The sequence below is a fragment of the Pristiophorus japonicus genome, chromosome 13, assembly GCF_044704955.1.
Source record: "Pristiophorus japonicus isolate sPriJap1 chromosome 13, sPriJap1.hap1, whole genome shotgun sequence".
Classification (NCBI taxonomy): Eukaryota; Metazoa; Chordata; class Chondrichthyes; family Pristiophoridae; genus Pristiophorus; species Pristiophorus japonicus.
This window is the reverse complement of record NC_091989.1, coordinates 146880163-146904864: the sequence shown is the minus strand read 5'-3', so window position 1 is coordinate 146904864 and position 24702 is coordinate 146880163. Positions and strand designations below refer to the sequence as shown.

The window sequence follows — 24702 nt, the reverse complement described above, 5'->3', positions numbered from 1 at the left end:
ATGGTGTTTACCAAACACGTAGAGAACCAGTCAAAAGAGGTAATATCCTAACTACTTCGATGTCTTACAGTAGACTTGGAATATTGTAACTATTTTTAGTTTCTGGCCAGAAATACATGGTCTCAAAGAGTGCAAAAAGAGCAACTAGGATTATTCTGGAGCTAAGTGCATTGAGGGGATATTGAGGAAGCTTAGGTTAGGGGATAAGTGGAGATACTGTGTGACACAAGTATTTAAATTTATAAGAGGAATTGATGAGATGGACATTGGAATACATAAAATAAGATATAAAAAGATATAAAAGTAAAGGTGAAAATTCTTCTAAAGACAGTAAGTACTGTATATAAATTGAATTACCTCAAAGTAATTGATGCAATTACAGTACACTTAATCAGAAAGAGTGGGATTGGTGTGTTGTATATAAAGATTTGAGGCCCATTTCAGGATTAGAATTGGAATTGAAATAATAGTAAGTTAAAACTGAGGTGGCGGAATGGTTGATAGAAAAGTGTTTATAACAAGAGTCTGGTGGTAATGAACATAAACAATTACTTAGTTGGGCATAATGTTTTTCTCTCCTTTTTTTTCTGTGGAGCATTCACAGTATGTGAAAATGGAACACTCCTTTTACTAAAGCAAATGTTAAGTAATGACCATATGTTAGTCACAATTACATAGAAATAATTTTTTTCAGTCTGTTACAAAGCATTGAAATGATGTCATAAGCCAGAAGAATGAGGCTAAAGTGTGGTATATACGAGTTGATAACACGATGGCAGGTGTTCGAAATACTAAAGTGTTTTGGATGCAGGGACCTGCTTTAGAAGTATTGCAATGCAGTGGTGCACTGGGAGCCTGTAACAGGAGTACCTCAGCAGTGTTCCAATCAGTGCACATATACAACGGGCATGGAAGGGGATATCAAATATAAAAATTGAAAACCCAATTTTAACTCGAGGCACGAAACATGCAGGCGGGAAGTCCCCTTAATGTCGTCGGCTTGAGACCTGGGTGATTTTAACTCCCGGATATTTCCAATCACCTTTGGAATTGGGAAGCCCACCCACTTACCACGCACAATTTCCTGCATGACTCACAAGGCCGTCTTTTAAAGCGAGGTTGTATTCCCTGCTTGAATTTATCATTGAACAACTGTGCAAGATATCTTGGCTACTGAAGTGAATAGGTCTTCCTATTATGAAATTTCAAACAATGGAATCAGTTGTCAGGAGTAAATTTGAAGATTATTTTGTGCAACAATGCCCTAGTAAATAATAGTCATTGCAGCTTCAGAAAGAGAAGATCCTGCCTGACAAATCTTCGTGACTTCTTTGAGGCAGTGACAGCTCAAGTGGACTGTGCTAAATCCTAGAATGTGGTGTACTTAGACTTCCAAAAGGCATTTGTTAAAGTTCACACAAAAAGCTACAAGATAAAAGTCAATGGATACTTGTTAGGGAACTTATTTGGGGATTTTCTTTTTTGGGGAGGGTAGGGGTGGTACTGAGTAGGGTGTCCCAGGGATCAGTGTTTCTAATTTATATCAATGACAGATTCAGAAACTCAATTCAGATTGGCCAAATTTTCACATGGTTCAGAGAAGCAAATGAACTAACTCAGAAATTACAGAATGTGATGTACAAAATATTTAAGTAGGCAAAACAATGACAGGTGAAATTTAAACCAGACTATTGTAAAGTGCACCTAGGAAAGAAAAAATGTGTAACACTCATACTCCACGAATGGTGTTGAAATAGTTAAAGATGAAGTTGAACAAGAACTAATAGTCTTAGTAGATTGAATCTTAATATGTGCAACTAATGCAAAGCAACGATCAACAAAGCCAAAAAATGTTGAAATACATAGCCAAAACAATAGAATATAGGAAGTTGTGTTCGAAGTGTACTGTGCTTTAGTCAGACCACACCTTGAATACTATGATTAGTTCTGGTCGCAGAAAAACAAAGGAAACATTCAAGTGCTGGAAGCAGTGCATGGAACAGCCACAAGTCTGCTCCCTCGTGTCAAAGGTCAGTGTTATGGAGAAAGTCTGGAGAAGCTTGGGCTTTTCAGCATGGAAAAGAGACTTCTGAGAGAGTAGAACAAGGGTCACAAGTTCGAACTTTAAAAGATAAATTTAAGACTGATATCAGGAAGATCTTCTGCACAAAGAGTGACCAACATTTGGAATGGAGTTTCAGATAGAGCAGCAGAGGTGAAAATCCTAGAATTTTTAAAGAAACAATTAGATGCTGCAATGTGGAGGAGGGGTGGATTTGGGGGGTGGGGAACTGTCAGCTCTTTCTGGATGGATGAACTAAGATGGGCCAAATCTCCTTCCTCATCCATAATTATCTTGTGATCTTGTGACCCACAGTGTAAGGAAAAAGGATCTAACTTGAGATCAGAGTGCAGTCAAAATAAAACACATTGGAAATGGCTAAAATCAACTCTTTAGCAGACTGGAAAACTCCATTAACAGAGAGTGAAAGCTCATCAGCAGATGGTGAAATGTCATCAGAAAGCAGCAATAGGCCAACAGCAGACACTGAAATTGCATCACCATGCAGCAATAGCTCAACAGCTGGCACTGAAATTGTATCAACAAACAGCAATTGCTCAACTGCATACACTGAAATTGCATCAGTGAGCAGCATTAGGTCAACAGCAGTCACCGAAATTGCATCAGCAAGCAGCAATAGGTCAACAGCAGACGATGCAAGCAGCTTGGCTGAGCATGAGCATTTCTACCCCAGCAATGCACCTGAAGAAATGGTAACTCACTCAAAAGAATGCACAGAAGTAGATGTAAATCAATACCAGAGCAAAATGCAAAAAATGTTTAAACTGCTGGAAATCTGCTATGAAATGTATCAAGGCAAAACAGATTCTGGTGAAAACAAAGTACAGTCTAGCAGTTGGCAGCAGAATATAATATCTAAATTAAAGGAAGCACTGACAAATTACTGCAAAATAATATACCGATGTAAAACAGATGATATTGAACAAGAGGCAGAAATTAGTGATGAGCACCACAGCATAGCAAGTGAATGTATTGACATGCTGGAAAATTTTACAAGAATATTTGAAGATGAAGATGAAACAGATTCTGGTGAACAGGAGAAAGATATTAGTAATCAGGATGAGATTAAATTATCTAATTTTAACGACATGCTAGAAAGTTGCTGCAAACAAATATATGAAGATTCTTGTGAAAAGGAATTAGAGATTAGTAAAACCAGCACTTCAGATTGGCAGGTTAGTACAATGCAGACTTTGTAAATAATCTTCTTAACTCATCATTTGAAATTCTACGAATATGTGTTGTAACAATAGTTTTAATACATTATCACAGTATTAAAATCTCAATAAAGGGTAGGTTGTTGACTATTCTTAAAAATTCTTTGTAGTTTTGGACTGGTCATTAACAGAAACTTGCAGTGACATTGAATAAGCCTTTCCACGATTTTTCTGAAAGATAATACATTATCCCTAGGGGCAACTAAAATCAAGGAAAACCCAAAGATGTTTTATAAATACATGAAGTTCAAGAGAATAACTAAAGAAACAGTAGGGCCTATTAGAGTCCAAAAAGATAACTTGTGTGTGTGGATGTGGAAGACGTGGGTTTGGTTCTGAATCAAATTTTGGGCCGGATTTTCGAGAGGTTGGGATTGGGTTTTCACCACGATTTGACCCGCCGCGGCAAAAACATGATTGCAAAGCCCAGGTGGGATCCTCGGGTACCTGTTTGCAGTGGTGCTTCCAAGTACCGCTGGGGAGAGGTGCATCGCGTGCAACTCCGATTGTGTTTCCAATCGAGTTTTGGCACTGTCCCGACCCATACGCCGCGCCCAGAATAGCAACAGGTCAAACCTGTCGGTGCAGCCCTGCCATAAGAACACAAGAAATAGGAGCAGGTGTAGGCCATTTGGCCCCTCGAGCCTGCTCCGTCATTCAATAAGATCATGGCTGATCTGATCATGGACTCAGTTTTAATTCCCTGCCCGCTCCCCATAACCCGTTACTCCCTTATCGCTCTAAAATCTGTCTATCTCCGCCTTAAATATATTCAATGACTCAGCCTCCACAGTTCTCTGGGGCAGAGAATTCCATAGATTTACAACCCTCTGAGAGAAGAAATTTCTCCATCTCAGTTTTAAATGGGCAGCCCTTATTCTAAGACGATGTCCCCTAGTTTTAGTTTCCCCTGTGAGTGGAAATATCCTCTCTGCATCCACCTTGTCGAGCCCCCTCATTATCTTATAAATTTCAATAAGATCACCTCATTCTTCTGAACTCCAATGTGTATAGGCCCAACCTACTCAACCTATCCTCATAAGTCAACCCCCTCATCTCCGGAATCAACCCAGTGAATCTTCTCTGAACAGCCTCCAATGCAAGTATATACTTCCTTAAGTACGGAGACCAAAACTATATGCAGTACTCCAGGTGTGGCCTCACCAATACCGTGTACAGTTGTAACAGGACTTCGCTGCTTTTATACTCTATCCCCCTTGCAATAAGGGCTAACATTTCATTTGCCTTCCTGATTACCTGCTGTACCTGCATACTAACTTTTTGTGTTTCATACACAAGGACCCCCAGGTCTCTCTGTACTCCAGCACATTGCAATTTTTCTCCATTTGAATTCTAATTTGCTTTTCTATTTCTGCCAAAGTGGATAACCTCACATTTTCCCACATTATACTCTATCAGCCAAATTTTTGCCCACTCACTTAGCCTGTCTATATCCCTTTGCAGAATTTTTATATCCTCCTCACAATTTGCTTTCCCACCCATCTTTGTATCATTAGCAAACTTGTCTACATTGCACTCGCTCCCTTCACCCAAGTCATTAATATAGATTGTAATTAGTTGAGGACCCAGTACCGATCCCTGCGGCACCCCACTAGTCACTGTTTGCCAACCAGAAAATGACCCATTTTTTCCGACTCCCTGTTAGTTAGCTAATCCTCTATTCATGCTGATATATTACCTCCAACACCGTGAGCTTTTATCTTGTGCAGTAACCTCTTATGTGGCACCTTATCTGGACAACGTGAGGAAAAGAGTTTTTGAAGACCAAGCTCTCAAAACTGCCACCAAGTTCATGGTCTACAGGGCTGTAGTAATACCCGCCCTCCTGTATGGCTCAGAGACATGGACCATGTACAGTAGACAGTCAAGTCGCTGGAGAAATACCACCAACGATGCCTCCGCAAGATCCTACAAATCCCCTGGGAGGACAGACACACCAACATTAGCGTCCTCGACCAGGCCAACATCCCCAGCATTGAAGCACTGACCACACTTGATCAGCTCCGATGGGCAAACCACATCGTTCACATGCCAGACACGAGACTCCCAAAGCAAGCGCTCTACTCGGAATTGTTTCATGGCAAACGAGTCAAAGATGGGCAGAGGAAATGTTGCAGGGACACCCTCAAAGCCTCCCTGAAAAAGTGCAACATCCCCACTGACGCAACAGAACGCCCTAAGTGGAGGAAGTGCATCTGGGAGGGTGCTGAGCACCTCGACTCTCATCGCCGAAAGCATGCAGAAATCAAGCGCAAGCAGCGGAAAGAGTGTGTGGCAAACCTGTCCCACCAACCCTTTCCCTCAACGACTATCTGTCCCACCTTTGGCAGGGACTGTGGTTCTCGTATTGGACTGTTCAGCCACCTAAGGACTCATTTTAAGAGTGGAAGCAATTCTTCCTCGATTACGAGGGACTGCCTATGATGATGGCACCTTATCGAACGCCTTCTGGAAATCCAAATACACCACATCCACTGGTTCCCCTCGTTACATCCTCGTTACATCCTCAAAGAACTCCAGCAAATTTGTCAAACATTTCCCTTTCATAAAACCATGTTGACTTTACTTGATTGAATCATGCCTTTCCAAATGTTGGCAGCAGTAAGTCCGAAAACTTGCAAATAAGGTAAGTTAAAGTTTTTATTTTTTAATTTTTTTGCAGTGATTACTTAGTTAAGGGTCTTGTAAATGTTTTGGGGATTTTTTCCCCCCTCCCAAGGCTTCTCTCGCAGCGCTCCTGGCCTCGAACTAAAGTTGGCGAGGATCGCGTTTTTGCGCTGAGAACACTTGTACAATGCCTCCATTTTCGGCTGACCCAAAGGCCGAAAGTTAGGCCTTAAAACGTTAATTTTCACGTATCGCTTGCGTTTTCACCCAAAAATCCAGCCCATAGCGTCTCTCTTCAGAAAAGAGAGGGACGATGCTGACATTGTAGTTGAGGAGGAGTATGAAATGGAATTCAATCCGGAGTTAAACATAGTGAAAGAGGACGTAGTAAGGCGTTTAGTATCTTTGAAAGTAGCTAAATTGCCAGGCCCAGATGTAATGTATTCCAGGCTGTTAAGAGAAGCAAGGGAGGAAATAACGGAGACTCTGGCAATCATTTTCCAATCTTCTCTGGATACCGGTGTGGTGCCGGAGGACTGGAGAACTGTTAATGTTGTACTGTTATTTAAAAATGGAGAAAGAGATAAACGAGTAATACCAGGCCAGTCAGCCTAACCTCGATGGTTGGAACATTATTGGAAAACATTTTGAGGGATAGTATTAATCGTCAGTTAGAAACGTATGATTTAATAAAGGACAGCCAGCATGGATTTGTTAAGGGATGATCGTATTTGACTAACTTGATTGAATTTTTTGAGGAGGTAACAAGAAGGGTTGATGAGCTGTTTGACGTAGCCTACATGGTTTTTATCAAGGCTTTTGACAAGATCCCAAATGGCAGACTGGTCAGAAAAGTAAAAGCCCATGGGATCCAAGGGAAAGTTGCAAGTTGAATCCAAAATTAGCTCAGTGACAGGAAGCAAAGGGTAATGGTTAACAGGTGTTTTTGTGACTGGAAGACTGTTTCCAGTGGGGTTCCACAGGGCTCAGTATTCGGTCCCTTGCTTTTTGTGGTATATATTAATGATTTAGACTTTAATGTAGGAGGCATGATTAAGAAGTTTGCAGATGATACGAAAATTGCTATTTGGTTGATACAGAGGAAGATATCAATGGACTAGTCAGGTGGGCAGAACAGTGGCAAATGGAATTTAATCCGGAGAAGTTTGAGTTAATGCATTTGGAGAGGGCTAACAATGCAAGGGAATACACAATAAATGGTAGGGCACTGAGAATTGTAGAGGAACAGAGGGACCTTGGAGTGAATGTCCACATATCCCTGAAGGTAGCAGGACAGGTAGATATGGTGGTTAAGAAGGCATACAGGATACTTTTTTTATTAGCCGAGGCATAGAATATAAGTGCAGGAGGATTCTAAGAGGCTGCAGGGTGACTTGGACAGGTTAGGTGAGTGGGCAAATGCATGGCAGATGCAGTATAATGTGGATAAATGTGAGGTTATCCACTTTGGTGGCAAAAACACAAAGGCAGAATATTATCTGAATGGCGGCAGATTAGGAAAAGGGGAGGTGCAACGGGACCTGGGTGTCATGGTTCATCAGTCATTGAAAGTTGGCATGCAGGTACAGCAGGCGGTGAAGAAGGCAAGTGGCATGTTGGCCTTCATAGCTAGGGGATTTGAGTATAGGAGCAGGGAGGTCTTACCGCAGTTGTACAGGGCCTTGGTGAGGCTTCACTTGGAATATTGTGTTCAGTTTTCGTCTCCTAATCTGAGGAAGGACATTCTTGCTATTGAGGGAGTGCAGTGAAGGTTCACCAGACTGATTCCAGGGATGGCTGGACTGACATATGAGGAGAGACTGGATCAACTGGGACTTCATACACTGGAGTTTAGAAGGATGAGAGGGGATCGCATAGAAACGTATAAGATTCTGACGGGATGGGACAGGTTAGATGCAGAAAGAATGTTCCCGATGTTGGGGAAGTCCAGAACCAGGAAACACAGTCTTAGGATACGGGGTAGGTCATTTAGGACTGAGATGAGGAGAAACTTCTTCACTCAGAGAGTTGTTAACCTGTGGAATTCCCTGCTGCAGAGAGTTGTTGATGCCAGTTCATTGGATATATTCAAGAGGGAGTTAGATATGGCCCTTACGGCTAAAGGGATCAAGGGGTATGGAGAGAAAGCAGGAAAGGGGTACTGAGGTGAATGATCAGCCATGATCTTATTGAATAGTGGTGCAGGCTCGAAGGGCTGAATGGCCTACTCCTGCACCTATTTTCTATGTTTCTGTGCTTGAACTGTATAAAACACTAGTTAGGCCACAGCTAGAGTATTGCGTACAGTCCTGATCACCACATTACAGGAAAGATGTGATTGCATTAGAGAGGGTACAGAGCAGATTTACAAGGATGTTGCCAGGACTGAAGAATTGTAGCTATGAGGAAAGATTGGATCGGCTGGGGTTGTTTTCTTTGGAACAGAGGAGGCTGTGAGGAGAGACCTGATTGAGGTGTATAAAATTATGCGGGGCCTAGATTGAGTGGATACAAAGGATCTATTTCCCCTAGCAGAGAGTTCAAAACCCAAATGGCATAGATTTAAAGTAATTGTTAGACAGATTAGAGGGGAGTTGAGGAGAATCTTTTTCATCCAGAGGGTGGTGGGGGTCTGGAACTCACTACCTGAAAGGGTGGAAGAGGCAGAAATCTTTATTGCATTTAAAAAGTACTTTGATATGTCATTGAAGTGCTGTAACCTACAAGGCTACGGACCAAGAGCTGGAAAATGGGATTAGGCTAGATAACTCTTTTTCAGCCAGCACAATCATGATGGGCCAAATGGCCTCCTTCTGTGCTGTAAATTTCTATAATTCTATGAATTGATGATTTCTCAAAAAATAGATGCATTTCAAATCTCAATTTTGACTAATGTTCTAATTAATTTGTTCTCGAAAGACTCATTCCAGCACTTCGTTGTTGTGGTAGTCGAGTAAGCAGTGCACTTTGCAATGTAAGCCTAGTCTCATATTATTCATTGTGGCTTCTGATAGTTCAACCTCTTCAACCGACCTATTACTCATGATGACATCAGTACCTCTGCCAATGTCCTCCACAATTGTTTAATTTCTTCCTTTAACATTGTTGTAGCCAATTTATCATGGACAATCTACCACACTCTCTGTTCTCCCTGGCACAACAGGGCCTTTGTAGCCTCAAGTCCATAGATTGTAAGTTTCAGTACACTTGGTCTGTGTGGTCAAGCTTCAGTACACTTGGCCTGTGTGGTCAAGCTTCAGTGACCAGTCTGGTTGTCTATCATAAAATATGGCTTGGCCTCATCAAGCTCTACAATCACTCCCTTTCCATGGCCAAATCATCACACTACTCTAAGATAATCCAGGAGAGTAGGAACGACACCAAAACCTATCCCCGTCTCTTACAGGTTTTTTTTTCACATAACCCCTCCAGCCCACACCAAACCTAGCTCATTCTTGAGGCCCATCATTTTTAATTTTGTTAAATTTGTTTGTGGAATGTGGGCGTCACTGGCAGGCCAGAATTTATTGTCCATTCCTAATTGCCCTTGAGAAGATGGTGGTGAGTCGCTGCCTTGGACCACTGCAGTCCGTGTGGTGAAGGTAGTCCTCCAACAATGCTGTTAGGGAGGGAGTTCCAGGTTTTTGACCCAGCAACGATGAAGGAACGGCGATAAACTTCCAAGTCAGGATGGTATGTGACTTGGAGGGGAGCGTGGAGGTGGCGGTGTTCCCATGTGCCTGTTGCCCTTGTCCTTCTCGGTGGTAGAGGTTGCGGGTTTGGTGAGGTGCTGACGAAAAAGCCTTGGCAAGTTGCTGCAGTGCATCTTGTAGATAATACTACACACTGCAGCCACGGTACATCGGTGATGGAGGAAGTGAATGGTTAAGATGGTGGATGGGGTGCCAATCAAGCGGGCTGCTTTGTTCTGGATGGTGTTGAGCTTCTTGAGTGTTGTTGGAGCTGCACTCTTCCAGGCAAGTGGAGTGATTATGGTGGAAGGGCTTTGGGGAGTCAGGAAGTGAGACACTCGCCACAGAATACCCAGCCTCTGTCCTGCTCTTGTTGCCACAGTATTTATGTGGTTGGTCCAGTTAAGTGTCTGGTCAATGGTGAGCCCCAGGATGTTGATGGTGGAGAATTCGACGATGGTAATGCTGTTCAATGTCAAGGGGCTGTGGTTAGACTCTTGCTTGTTGGGGATAGTCAATGCCTGACACTTGTGTCGCACGAATGTTACTTGCCACTTATCAGCTCCAGCCTGAATGTCATCCAGGTCTTGCTGCATGTGGACATGAACTACTTCATTATCTGAGGAGTTGCAAATGACACTAAACGTTGTGCAATCATCAGCGAACATCCCACTTCTGACCTTGAGAAAAGGTCATTCATGAAGCAGCTGAAGATGGTTGGGCCTAGGATACTGCCCTGAGGACCTCCTGCAGTGATGTCCTGGGGCTGTGATGATTGACCTCCAACCACCACAACCATCTTCCTTTGTATTAGGTATGACTCCAGCCAGTGGAGAGTTTTCCCCCTGATTCCCATTGACTTTAGTTTTACGAGGGCTCCTTGATGCCACACTCGGTCAAATGTTGCCTTGATGTCAAGGGCAGACACTCTCCCCTCACCTCTGAAATTCAGCTCTTTTGTTCATGTTTGGCCCAAGGCTGTACTGAGGTCTGGAGCTGAGTGGCCCTGGCAGAATCCAAACTGGGCATCGGTGAGCAAGTTATTGGTGAGTAAGTGCCCCTTGATAGCACTGTTGATGACACCGTCCATTACTTTGCTCATAGAAACATAGAAACAGAGAAAATAGGTGCAGGAATAGGCCATTCGGCCCTTTGAGCCTGCACCACCATTCCATAAGATCATGGCTGATCATTCACCTCAGTACCCCCTTCCTGCTTTCTCTCCATACCCCTTGATCCCTTTAGCCGTAAGGGCCACATCTAACTCCCTCTTGAATATATCCAATGAACTGGCATCAACAACTCTCTGCGGTAGAGTATTCCACAGGTTAACAACTCTCTGAGTGAAGAAGTGTCTCCTCATCTCAGTCCTAAATGGCTTACCCCTCATCCTTAGACTGTGTCCCTTGGTTCTGGACTTTCCCAACATCGGGAACATTCTTCCCGCATCTAACCTGTCCAGTCCCGTCAGAATTTAATATATTTCTATGAGATCCCCTCTCATCCTTCTAAACGCCAGTGAATAAAGGCCAAGTCGATCCAATCTTTCCTCATATGTCAGTGCAGCCATCCCGAGAATCAGTCTGGTGAACCTTCACTGCACTTCCTCAATAGCAAGAACGTCCTTCCTCAGGTTAGACCATAACTGAACACAATATTCCAGGTGAGGCCTCACCAAGGCCCTGTACAACTGCGGTAAGACCTCCCTGCTCCTATACTCAAAGCCCCTAGCTATGAAGGCCAACATACCATTTGCCTTCTTCACCACCTGCTGTACCTGCATGCCAACTTTCAATGACTGATGTACCATGACACCCAGGTCTCGTTGCACCTCCCCTTTTCCTAATCTGCCACCATTCAAATAATAATCTGCCTTCGTGTTTTTGTCACCAAAGTGGATAACCTCACATTTATCCATATTATACTGCATCTGCCATGCATTTGCCCACTCACCTACCCTGTCCAAGTCACCCTGCAGCCTCTTAGTGTCCTCCTCACAGCTCCCACCGCCACCCAGTTCAGTGTCATCTGCAAACTTGGAGATATTACACTCAATTCCTTCATCTAAATCATTAATGTATATTGTAAATAGCTGGGGTCCCAGCACTGAGCCCTGCGGTACCCCACTAGTCACTGTCTGCCCTTCTGAAAAGAACCCGTTTATCCCGACTCTCTGCTTCCTGTCTGCCAACCAGTTCTCTATCCACGTCAGTCCATTACCCCCAATACCATGTGCTTTAATTTTGCACACCAATCTCCTCTATGGGACCTTGTCAAAAGCATTTTGAAAGTCAAAATACACCACATCCATTGGTTCTCCCTTGTTTACTCTACCAGTTACGTCCTCAAAAAATTCCAGAAGATTTGACAAGCATGATTTCCCTTTCATAAATCCATGTTGACTTGGACCGATCCTGTCACTGCTTTCCAAATGCGCTGCTATTACATCTTTAATAATTGATTCCAACATTTTTCCCTCTACTTCTGTCAGGCTTTCCGGTCTATAATTACCCATTTTCTCTCTCCCTCCTTTTTTAAAGAGTGGTGTTACATTAGCTACCCTCCAGTCCATAGGAACTGATCCAGAGTCGATAGACTGTTGGAAAATGATCACCAATGCATCCACTATTTCTAGGGCCACTTCCTTAAGTATTCTGATATGCAGATTATGAGGCCCTGGGGATTTATTAGCCTTCAATCCCATCAATTTCCCTAACACAATTTCCCACCTAATAAGGATATCCTTCACTTCCACCTTCTCACTAGACCCTCAGTCCCCTAGTACTTCCGGAAGGTTATTTGTGTCTTCCTTCGTGAAGACAGAACAAAAGTATTTGTTCAACTGGTCTGCCATTTCTTTGTTCCCCATTATAAATTCACCTGAATCTGACTGTAAGGGACCTACATTTGTCTTAACTAATCTTTTTCTCTTCACATATCTTTAGAAGCTTTTTCAGTCAGTTTTTATGTTCCCGGCAAGCTTCCTCTCGTACTCTATTTTCCATCTCCTAATTAAACCCTTTGTCCTCCTCTGCTGAATTCTACATTTCTCCCAGTCCTCAGGTTTGCTGCTTTTTCTGGCCAATTTATATGCCTCTTCCTTGGATTTAACACTATCCTTAATTTCCCTTGTTAGCCACGGTTGAGCCACCTTCCCAGCTTTATTTTTACTCCAGACAGAGATGTACAATTGTTGAAGTTCATCCATGTGATCTTTAAATGTTTGCCATTGCCTATCCGCCGTCAACCCTTTAAGTATCATTTGTCAGTCAATTCTAGCCAATTCACGGCATACCATCGAAGTTACCTTTCCTTAAGTTCAGGAACCTAGTCTCCGAATTAACTGTGTCACTCTCCATCTTGATAAAGAATTCTACCATGTTATGGTCACTCCTCCCCAAGGGGTCTCGCACAACAAGATTGCTAATTAGTCCTTTCTGATTACACATCACCCAGTCCAAGATGGCCAGCCCTCTAGTTGGTTCCTCGACATATTGGTCCAGAAAACCATCCCTAATACACCCGAGGAAATCCTCCTCCACCGTATTGCTACCAGTTTGGTTAGCCCAATCTATATATAGATTAAAGTCGCCCATGATAACTGCTGTACCTTTATTGCACGCATCCCTAATTTCTTGTTTGATGCTGTCCCCAACCTCACTACTACTGTTATGATTGAGAGTAGACTGATGGGGCGGTTATTGGATAGATTGGATTTGATTTGTCCTGCTTTTTATGGACAGGACATTCCTGGGCAGTTTTCCACATTGTTGGATAGAGGCTTATGTTGTAGCTGGACTTGAACAGCTTGGCTAGAAGCACAGCTAGTTCTGGAGCACAAGTCTTCAGCACAACAGCTGGGATATTGTCGAGGCCCATAATCTTTGCTGTATCCAGTGCGCTCAGCCGTTTCTTGATAGTACGTGGAGTAAATCGAATTGTCTGAAGACTGGCTTCTGTGATGGTGGGGACCTCCGAAGGAGGCAGATATAGATCATCCACTCGGCACTTCATAATAGAATCTATTGTTAAGGAAATGGTAACAGGGCACTTAGAAAATAATAATAGGATTGGGTAGAGTTAACATGGATTTATGAAAGTGCAAGCATGTTTGACAAATGTGCTCGAGTTTTTTGAGGTTGTAACTAGCAGAATAGATAAGAGGGAACCAGCGGACATGGTGTATTTGGATTTTCAGAGGCATTTGATAAGATGCCACATTTTAGTAAGTAAATTAATTTAAGGGTTAAGTTATGGCAGGAGAGCTCGGACCCGTGTCACGCTCCTCCTGTCCTATGTGGGAAATCAGGGACACTGACTACTATGTGTGTGGGAAGTGTGTCCAGCTGTAGCTCCTGACAGACCACATGATGGCACTGGAGCTGCGGATGGACACACTCTGGAGCATGCGCGATGCTGAGAATGTTGGGGATAGCACATTTAGTGAGTTGGTCACACCACAGATAAGGGTTAGGACAGATAGTGAATGGGTGACCAAGAGACAAGGCAAGAGCAGAAAGGTAGTGCAGGAGTCCCCTGCGGTCATCTCCATCCAAAACAGATATACTGTTTTGGATACTGTTTGGGGAGATGACTTACCAGGGGAAGGCACCAGCAGCCAGGTTCATGGCACCATGGGTGGCTCTGCTGCACAGAAGGGCGGGAAAAAGAGTGGGAGAGCTACAGTGATAGGGGACTCTATTGTAAGGAGAATAGATAGGAGTTTCTGCAGCCACAACCGAGACTCCAGGATGATATGTTGCCTCCCTGATGCAAGGGTCAAAGATGTCTCGGAGCAGCTGCAGAGCATTCTGGAGAGGGAGGGTGAACAGCCAGTTGTCGTGGTACATGTAGGTACCAACAATATAGGTAAGAAGCGGGAAGAGGTCCTACAAGCTGAATTAAGGGAGCTAGGAGTTAAATTAAAAAGTAGGACCTCAAAGGTAGTAATCTCTGGATTGCTACCAGTGTCACGTGCTAATCAGAATAGAGGGAGTAGGATAGTTAGAATAAATACGTGGCTTGAGCAGTGGTGCAAGAGGGAGGGATTCAAGTTCCTGGGACATTGGAACCAGTTCTGGGGGAAGTGGGACCTGTACACAAGGGACGGTTTGCACTTGGGCAGGACTGGAACTGATGTCCTGGGGGTAACATTTGCTAATGCAGTTCGGGAGTGTTTAATATGGCAGGAGGATGGGAACCTATGCAGTGAGACAGGGCGAAGTAATATGGAGTCAGAAACAGATGGTAGAAAGGTAAAAAATAATAGTGGAAGGCCGAGTAAACAAAGGCAAGAAACAAAAAGTGACACCCTACATCATAATTCTAAAAGGACAAAGGGTGTTAAAAAAACAAGCCTGAAGGCTTTGTGTCTTAATGCAAGGAGTATCCGTAATAAGGTGGATGAATTAACTGTGCAAATAGATGTTAACAGATATGATATGATTGGGATTACAGAGACTTGGCTCCAGGATGATCAGGGCTGGGAACTCAACATCCAAGGGCATTCAACATTCAGGAAGGATAGAATAAAAGGAAAAGGAGGTGGGGTAGCATTGCTGGTTACAGAGGAGATTAATGCAATAGTTAGGAAGGACATTAGCTTGGATGATGTGGAATCTATATGGGTAGAGCTGCAGAACACCAAAGGGCAAAAAACATTAGTGGGAGTTGTGTACAGATCTCCAAACAGTAGTAGTGATGTTGGGGAGGGCATCAAACAGGAAATTAGGGGTGCATGCAATAAAGGTGCAGCAGTTATCATGGGTGACCTTAATATGCATATAGATTGGGCTAACCAAACTGGAAGCAATATGGTGGAGGAGGATTTCCTGGAGTGCATATGGGATGGTTTTCTAGACCAATATGTCGAGGAACCAACTAGAGGGGAGGCCATCTTAGACTAGGTGTTGTGTAATGAGAGAGGATTAATTAGCAATCTTGTTGTGTGAGGCCCCTTGGGGAAGAGTGACCATATATGGTGGAATTCTACATTAAGATGGAGAATGAAACAGTTAATTCAGAGACCATGGTCCAGAACTTAAAGAAGGGTAACTTTGAAGGTATGAGGCGTGAATTGGCTAGGATAGATTGGTGAATGATACTTAAGGGGTTGACAGTGGATTGGCAATGGCAGATATTTAGAGACCGCATGGATGAACTACAACAATTGTACATCCCTATCTGGCGTAAAAATAAAAAAGTGAAGGTGGCTCAACCGTGGCTATCAAGGGAAATCAGGGATAGTATTAAAGCCAAGGAAGTGGCATACAAATTGGCCAGAAATCGCAGCGAACCCGGGGACTGGGAGAAATTTAGAACTCAGCAGAGGAGGACAAAGGGTTTGATTAGAGCGGGGAAAATAGAGTACGAGAGGAAGCTTGCAGGGAACATTAAGATGGACTGCAAAAGCTTCTATAGATATGTAAAGAGAAAAAGGTTAGTAAAGACAAACGTAGGTCCCCTGCAGTCAGAATCAGGGGAAGTCATAACGGGGAACAAAGAAATGGCTGAGCAATTGAACAAGTACTTTGGTTCGGTATTCACTAAGGAGGACACAAACAACCTTCCAGATATAAAAGGGGTCAGAGGGTCTAGTAAGAAGGAGGAACTGAGGGAAATCCTTATTAGTCGGGAAATTGTGTTGGGGAAATTGATGGGATTGAAGGCCGATAAATCCCCAGGGCCTGATGGACTGCATCCCAGAGTACTTAAGGAAGTGGCCTTGGAAATAGCGGATGCATTGCCAGTCATTTTCCAACATTCCATAGACACTGGATCAGTTCCTATGGAGTGGAGGGTAGCCAATATAACCCCACTTTTTAAAAAAGGAGGGAGAGAGAAAACGGAATTATAGGCCTGACATCGGTAGTGGGTAAAATGATGGAATCAATTATTAAGGATGTCATAGCAGCGCATTTGGAAAGAGGTGACATGATAGGTCCAAGTCAGCATGGATTTGTGAAAGGGAAATCATGCTTGACAAATCTTCTGGAATTTTTTGAGGATGTTTCCAGTAGAGTGGACAAGGGAGAACCAGTTGATGTGGTGTATTTGGACTTTCAGAAGGCTTTTGACAAGGTCCCACACAAGAGATTAATGTGCAAAGTTAAAGCACATGAGATTGGGGGTAGTGTGCCGACATGGATTGAGAACTGGTTGGCAGACAAGAGTAGGAGTAAATGGATACTTTTCAGAATGGCAGGCAGTGACGAGTGGGGTACCACAAGGTTCTGTGCTGGGGCCCAAGCTGTTTACAATGTGCATTAATGATTTAGACGAGGGGATTAAATGTAGTATCTCCAAATTTGCAGATTACACTAAGTTGGGTGGCAGTGTGAGTTGCGAGGAGGATGCTATGAGGCTGCAGAGTGACTTGGATTGGTTAGGTAAGTAGGCAAATGCATGGCAGATGAAGTATAATGTGGATAAATGTGAGGTTATCCACTTTGGTGGTAAAAACAGAGAGACAGACTATTATCTGAATGGTGACAGATTAGGAAAAGGGGAGGTGCAACAAGATCTGGGTGTCATGGTACATCAGTCATTGAAGGTTAGCATGCAGGTACAGCAGGCGGTTAAGAAAGCAAATGGTATGTTGGCCTTCATAGCGAGGTGATTTGAGTACAGGAGCAGGGAGGTGTTACTACAATTGTACAGGGCCTTGGTGAGGCCACACCTGGAATATTGTGTACAGTTTTGGTCTCCTAACTTGAGGAAGGACATTCTTGCTATTGAGGGAGTGCAGTGAAGGTTCACCAGACTGATTTCCGGGATGGCGGGACTGACATATCAAGAAAGACTGGATCAACTGGGCTTGTATTCACTGGAGTTCAGAAGAATGGGAGGGGATCTCATAGAAACATTTAGAATTATGATGGTTTAGACAGGTTAGATGCAGGAAGAATGTTCCCAATGTTGGTGAAGTCCAGAACCAGGGGTCACAGTCTAAGGATAAGGGGTAAGCCATTTAGGACCGAGATGAGGAGAAACTTCTTCACCCAGAGAGTGGTGAACCTGTGGAATTCTCTACCACAGAAAGTTGTTGAGGCCAATTCACTAAATATATTCAAAAAGGAGTTAGATGTAGTCCTTACTACTAGGGGGATTAAGGGGTATGGTGAGAAATCAGGAATGGGGTACTGAAGTTGCATGTTCAGCCATGAACTCATTGAATGGCGGTGCAGGCTCGAAGGGCCGAATGGCCTACTCCTGCACCTATTTTCTATGTTTCTATGTTTCACGTTCAGCAAAATTTAGGGCTCATGGGATTGGGGATAATATGAATTGAGGATTAGTTAACGCACGGCAAACAGAGTAGGAATAAACGAGTCATTTTCGAGTTGGCAGCCTGTAATTAGTGGAGTACCACAAGGATCAGTGCTTGGGCCTCAGCTGCTCACAATCTATATCAATGATTTGGATGAGGGGACCAAATGTAATATATCCAAGTTTGTTGATGATACAAAGCTAAATGGGCATGTAAGTTGTGAGGAGGATGCAAAAAGGCTTCAATGAGATATAGACAGGTTAAGTGAGTGGGTAAGAACATGGCAAATGGAATATAATGTGGAGCAATGTGATATTATCCACTTTGGTAGGAAAAATAGAAAAGCAGAGTATTTTTTAACTGGTGAGAGATTGGGAAATGTTGGTGTTCACAGGGATTTGGTTGTCCTTGTACACAAATCACTGAACGTTAAGATGCAGGTACAGCAAGCAATTAAGAAAGCAAATGGTATGCTGGTCTTTGTTATAAGAGGATTTGAGTAGAGGAGTAAAGACATCTTACTGCAATTATATAGGGCCCTTTTGAGACCACACCTGGAGTATTATGTACAGTTTTAATCTCCTTACCTAAGGAAGGATATACTTGCCATCGAGGGACCTGACCAATTCCTGAGATGGGGCGATTGTCCTATGAGGAGAGATTGTGCAGATTAGGTCTACATTCTCTAGAGTTCAGAAGAATGAGAGGTGATCTCATTGAAACATACAAAATTCTTACATGGTAGATGCAGGAAGATGTATCCCCTGGCTGGAGAGTCTCAGAATAAGGGGTCGGCCATTTAGGATTGAGGTGAGGAGAAATTTATTCACTCAGAGGGTGGTGAATCTTTGGAATTCCGTACCACAGAGGGCTGTGAAGGCTCAGTCGTTAAGTATGATCAACACAGAGATTGATAGATTTTTGGATATTAAGGGAATTGAGGGATATGGGGGTAGTGCAGGAAAGTGGAGTTGAGGTAGAAAATCAGCAATGATCTTATTAAATGTTGGTGCAGGCTCGAGGAGACAAATGACCTACTCCTGCTCCTATTTCTTATGTTCTTATCACCTGCTACCTCAACCCTCTCCTGTCCCACCTCCTGACCACCAAATTTCCTTTTCTCAGAACTTTGCTTCCCATGATCCTCAACCTGTCCCTTTCCTTCAACGTGGTCCTGATATCCTTCAAAACCAATGCTTTCATCCTTCTGCTAAAAACAATCAATTCTCTACTCTTCCATTTTCTCCAAATAAGAACATATCTCCAATCTTCTATCTCTCTCTGAAATCCTGAAACACATTATCATGTTGGACATATAGGTCTCCATGCTCTGAACAAAGCCTGGACCTGGGTCGCTGCCCCAAGGAACTCTTGCAGCGATGTCCCATTCCAACATTTGGAAAAGCATAATTCAATCAAGCAGAGTCAGCATGGTTTTATGAAAGAGAAATCATGTTTGACAAATTTTCTGGAGTTCTTTGAGGATGTAACGATCAGGGTGGATAAAGGGGAACCAGTGGATGTGGTGTATTTGAATTTCCAGAAGGCATTCAATAAGGTGCCACATAAAAGGTTACTGCACAAGATAAAAGTTCACGGGGTTGGGGATAATATATTAACATGGATAGAGAATTGGCTATCTAACAGAAAACAGAGAATCGGGATAAATGGGTCATTTTCCGGTTGGCAAACAGTGACTAGTGGGGTGCCGCAGGGATCGGTGCTGGGTCCTCAACTATGTACAATTTATATTAATGACTTGGATGAAGGGGCCAAGTATAATGTAGGCAAGTTTGCTGATGATACAAAGATCGGTGGGAAAGCAAATTGTGAGGAGGACACAAAAAATCTGCAAAGGGAAATGGACAGGCAAAATAGACAGTGAATGGGCAAAAATTTGGCAGATGGAGTATAATGTGTCAAAATGTGAGGTTATCCACTTTGGCAGAAAAAATAGAAAAGCAAATTAGAATTTAAATGGCGAAAAATTGAAAAGTGCTGCAGTACAGAGGGACCTGGGGGGTCTTGTGCATGAAACACAAAAAGTGAGTATGCAGGCACAGCAAGTAATCAGGAAAGCAAATGGAATGTTGGCATTTATTGCAAGGGGGATAGATTATAAAAGCAGAGAAGTCCTGCTACAACTGCACAGGGTATTGGTGAGGCCACACCTAGAGTACTGCATACAGTTTTGGTCTCTGCATTTAAGGAAGGATATACTTGCATTGGAGGCTGTTCAGAGAAGGTTCACTAGGTTGATTCCGGAGATGAGGGGGTTGACTTATGAAGATAGGTTGAGCAGGTTGGGTCTATTCACATTGGAGTTCAGAAGAATGAGGTGATCTTATCAAAACATATAAGATAATGAGGGGGCTCGACAAGGTGGATGCAAAGAGAATGGGGTGAAGTTTCAGCCGCCCGCTAGAACGGCACACATCGGAGAGGCCTGCCTAATTTATAGAACAAAAATTGCGCCAAATACTTATCTCGCGATTCTCCAATAGCTGTAGACCCAATTCCACCTCGGCGCGGCGCAGCAGGAGCTGCTGGGGACGGAGCTACAGCCCTGCGGCGAAAACAGTGCCGGCAGCTGCGCGGATGCATGCGCATCTTGCTGGGGCGGGCCCTGCCTGAAGAGTCGTCGACAGCCCGAAGTCCTTGGCGGGGCTCAGCTTCCTCGTCGTCAGCGGAGCCCACCCGCCCTGCATCTTGCTGGGGCGGGCCCCGCCCGAAGACTCGGTAGCAACCCGGCATCTTCTTCTCCCCCCACCCCCCCATCTTCTTCTCTTCCCTCCACCCCCCCCCCCCCCCATCATCGTCTCGTCCTCTCTTCTCCCTGGTGCTGCAGTAGGTGAGTAGAAATAATGTTTTTATTTATTGAGTGACTTTTAATTTTTTTTTAATTTTTAATTTTTTAATTTATTTGGATTGATTTATTGGTTTATTTATCATTTATTATTGATGATGGCTCTTTATTTGTAAAAGTGAAGTGTTTAGTGTTTGTTAAACCCCAACCTTCATTCCCTATGCCTGATTTGTAACCTACGCCTGATTTTCTGTGTAGGCAAGGTTTTTTTTAGTGTACAAAAATCTACACTTACTCCATTCTAAGTTAGTTTGGAGTAAGTTTTCGCTGCCTAAACTTGCAAAACAGGCGTAAGTGGCCGGACACACCCCCTTTTGAAAAAAAAATCTGTTCTAAAATGAAACTGTTCTAACTCACTCGAATTGGAGCCAACTAAAGGCCGAGAATTGCAATTTCTAAGATACTTCATTCTAAAATAGTTGCTCCAAAAAAAAGGAGCAACTCAGGCCGAAACTTGACCCCAATATTTCCACTCATAGAGGAAACTAAAACTAGGGGACGTGGTCTCAGAATAAGGGGCCACCTGAGGAGGAATTTCATCTCTCAGGGGATTGTAAATCTATGAAATTCTCTGCCCCAGAGAACTGTGGAGGCTGAGTCATTGAATATATTTAAGGCAGAGATCGACAGATTTTTGAGCGATAAGGGGTTAGGGGGAGCGGGCAGGGAAGTGGAGCTGAGTCCATGGTCAGATCAGCCATGATCTTATTGAATGGCGAGCAGGCTCGAGGAGCCAGCTGTCCTGTGCCTGCTCCTATTTCTTATGTTCTTATGTTCAACCATCTTCTGCGTAAAGATTTTATTCTAATCTTTGTATAGAAATGTGATGTATATCTTGATTTCTTTTAATTATATTGGAGAAATACACTTTTGTAACTTTATATTTACAAATATTTATATAGAGTATTTGAGAAATTATTTTGACGTGCTAATGAATACTTTGTGAAATATTTTCCAATAATACATATAATGGAGTGTGCAGTGTTGTAGAAAATTGTGACTCTTTTATGAAAACTACAACTTGTGTTTCTCTGAATGCCGACATACAAAGTTATGACCTGTTGGACACAGTAAACCAAACCTAATTCTGTGCTGTACACATTGATAACAAAAGTCAAACACTCAGGAATATTGCGACTGACATGATATTTGTAAGTACTTTACTGCTTACAGTTTTAATTGGTGTTAGCATTATTAATCCAAACTTTTGCTTGTGATTCTTGCTTATTATCGTCCATTTGTAAGGTAAATGAGATGCTTCTTGAAACAAACTACTTGTAAAAGTATGAGAAAAGGCGATCACAATTTGATTTTATTTATAAATATATGTAAAACAATCATGAGTGATTAAATGTAAGTTTAGTAAATATTTTGAACTCTTTTCCTGTAGACAGAGAATGCTGCACAAGATCAAACAGATGTAAAGAGTGTTGAAGCCACAGCACCAAGTACTTCTTCCATTGCAAATAGCTGTAGTGATGTATGGCAACAAGAAAATGTTGATGTAAAAGGAAGTGCTTCCCGACAGACAAAAAAAAACAAACGTTGCAAAGTGAAGAATAGATCAAGTCGTAGGCGACGTAAATCCTGTGTAAAAAAAGGTGCTAAACAAAAAATGGATAGCCCTAACAGCAAGCAATTGAATGGTTCAAAGAAAAAAGGAACAACAGAAAGCTCCAAAGGAAGTACAGACGAGTCTGGCAGCAATTCAGTAACAGACAATTCCATTACACACAAAGCAGGTGCGTTTAGATCAACAGATGTATTGGGTAAATATCAAATTGGAACTCCATATTTGTTGAGGACTGGATGGCCCAATTAGTTGAGGCACTGGGCTTTCATTTGTCAGATCTGTGCTCAAATTCAGCCAAACATTTAGATAATTTTTGATATTCATGTCAATATTTGGTGATTAAAGGAAGGTCTTCTTATGATCAATCCTAATAATGGTTACCTGGCCTTCATCCTCCTCTATCAAGGTGCCTCCCATTGCACATCACTCTATATTGTTGTCACCGCTGCTGCAAACCTTCATACTCCTTCAAAGCCATTGCAAGTCTTGGCTGAAATAAAGATCACTGTAAAGTGCCTGAAGCTCAGTTAGTGTCTGATACTTAATTATTTTTGAGGCAATAAAATCGCTCTAGAGCATATATTGATTGTGACTGAGTAAGCAAATGAACGCTTGTCAAGAAGTTTGCAACAGTTTTCCTCTGGTGAGATGTCAAATCTACCTTTTGCTTAGGGTTTCCATATGGCAACACATCTGAGTTTGGGAAATCAACGCCCCACCAAGGAGTGATAATTTTGTTGGTCACTGCTACCAATGCTGCATGTACAGATGCATCTGCAACAGGTAGATTGATGAAGTCGAGGTCAAGTAGGTTTTCCCGTGTGTTGGTTCTCACACCACCTGCCGCAAGCCCAGTCTGGCAGCTATGTCCTTTGGGACTCGGCCAGCTCAGTCAGTAGTGGTGCTTGAAGTCCCCCACCCAGAGTACATTCTGTGCCCTTGCTACCCTCAATACTTCTTCCTTGTGCCCTTGCTACCCTCAATACTTCTTCCAAGTGGTGTTCAACATGGAGGAGTACTGATTCATTAGCTGAGGGAGGGCGATAGGTGATAATCAGCAGGAGGTCCCTTTGCCCATGCTTGGCCTATTATGTTACTTCTGATATCATATCTCTGGTTGCACTAGTAACTGTGATGAAGTTGATACAGTTTTCTTTTGTTCTATTTAATTGGTTATTTTTGTTCTAACTGTCAGCTTGGATCGGTGGATAATACTTTTACTTCTGAGTCAGAAGGTTGTGCGCTCAAGCCCCACTGTGGCCTTGAGCACATAATCTAATGCTAACACTTCAGTGCAGCACTGAGAGGCTGCTCCATTGTCAGGGTTACTTTCTTTTGAATGAAACTTTTAAAAAGAGGCCTGTCAGTCTACTCTAGTAGACATAAAAAATTCAATGGAACTATTTGAAGAAGAGTAGGGATTTTCCTGAAGTCTGATCCACATTCCTTCCTCAAACAACTCCCCAAAAATAGGTTAACTTGCTGTGCAACATTATCTTTCATGTTTACCTTCAACAATAATGACTGCATTTCAAAAAGTAACTCATTGACTGAGAAGCATGTTTGGACATCTTGAGTATATGATAAGATTCTGTATAAATGCAGGTTCTTTCTTTAATAGAAAACACACAAATGTAAGGAAAGTACAGATGTTGACTCTTAGCTATATTATTATGGTTGGAACATTTGACTCTGGGTTCTTGGCTGCAATTTGCGTTATACAGCATTATAATATGTGATACAAACCGAGTTTCTTTTTACCCTATATTTTCAAGTTATTTTATCCTCCTTCATAGTCACCACAGGCCATTCATCAACTGCAGTTGAGAGGTCAGATGATTGGCTGCTACTCTGTTTTGGGCATTAATATGTGTATGAGATTAGCTTCTCCCTCCTATCTCCAGGAAAATATCAGGCCTCTAATCTGTATTTATCCTATCAATGTGAAACGCTGTAAGGATTTCTAATACCTAGTCCCCCGTTACACAGTTCTTTGACTTCAGGATTTATAAGAACAGAATACACACGGCACAGGGTTTTGGCTCAACTAAGATTTGTTTATTTATTGAATATACACACAATTACCTCCCCATACGATTTATATTGGACGAACAAACCCCAAAATACAAACCCCTACGCAAGGGTCATTTGCATCGCCTGTTACATACAAAATACACACAATTATCTCCCCTGTATAAATCACAACGATTTATATTGGACTAACAAACCCCAGAATACAAACCCCTATGAAAAGGTCATTTGCATCGGCACAACTTGACACAGTTAAACTCGTCCGCGATTTGACTGTTACATATAAAGTTACCCAGACTAAATCACAAAAACCTTCTCATCATAGGCAGTCCATCAAAGTGAG

General features: G+C 42.7%; 2 protein-coding genes across 4 annotated transcripts in view; one reads left to right on the top strand and one right to left on the bottom strand.

The window, feature by feature from the left end:
* LOC139278875 (uncharacterized) overlaps nucleotides 1–24702 on the top strand; it is a 121326-nt gene that overhangs the window by 5742 nt on the left and 90882 nt on the right. For all 3 annotated transcript variants that reach the window (XM_070898093.1, XM_070898091.1, XM_070898092.1), the window contains exon 2: nucleotides 22146–22497. In XM_070898093.1, coding sequence (XP_070754194.1) covers nucleotides 22146–22497 — 352 coding nt within the window. The remainder of the gene's footprint in view (nucleotides 1–22145; nucleotides 22498–24702) is intronic.
* The window catches only part of dpy19l3 (dpy-19 like C-mannosyltransferase 3), a 171592-nt gene that overhangs the window by 127650 nt on the left and 19240 nt on the right, over nucleotides 1–24702 (bottom strand). The window lies entirely within an intron of this gene.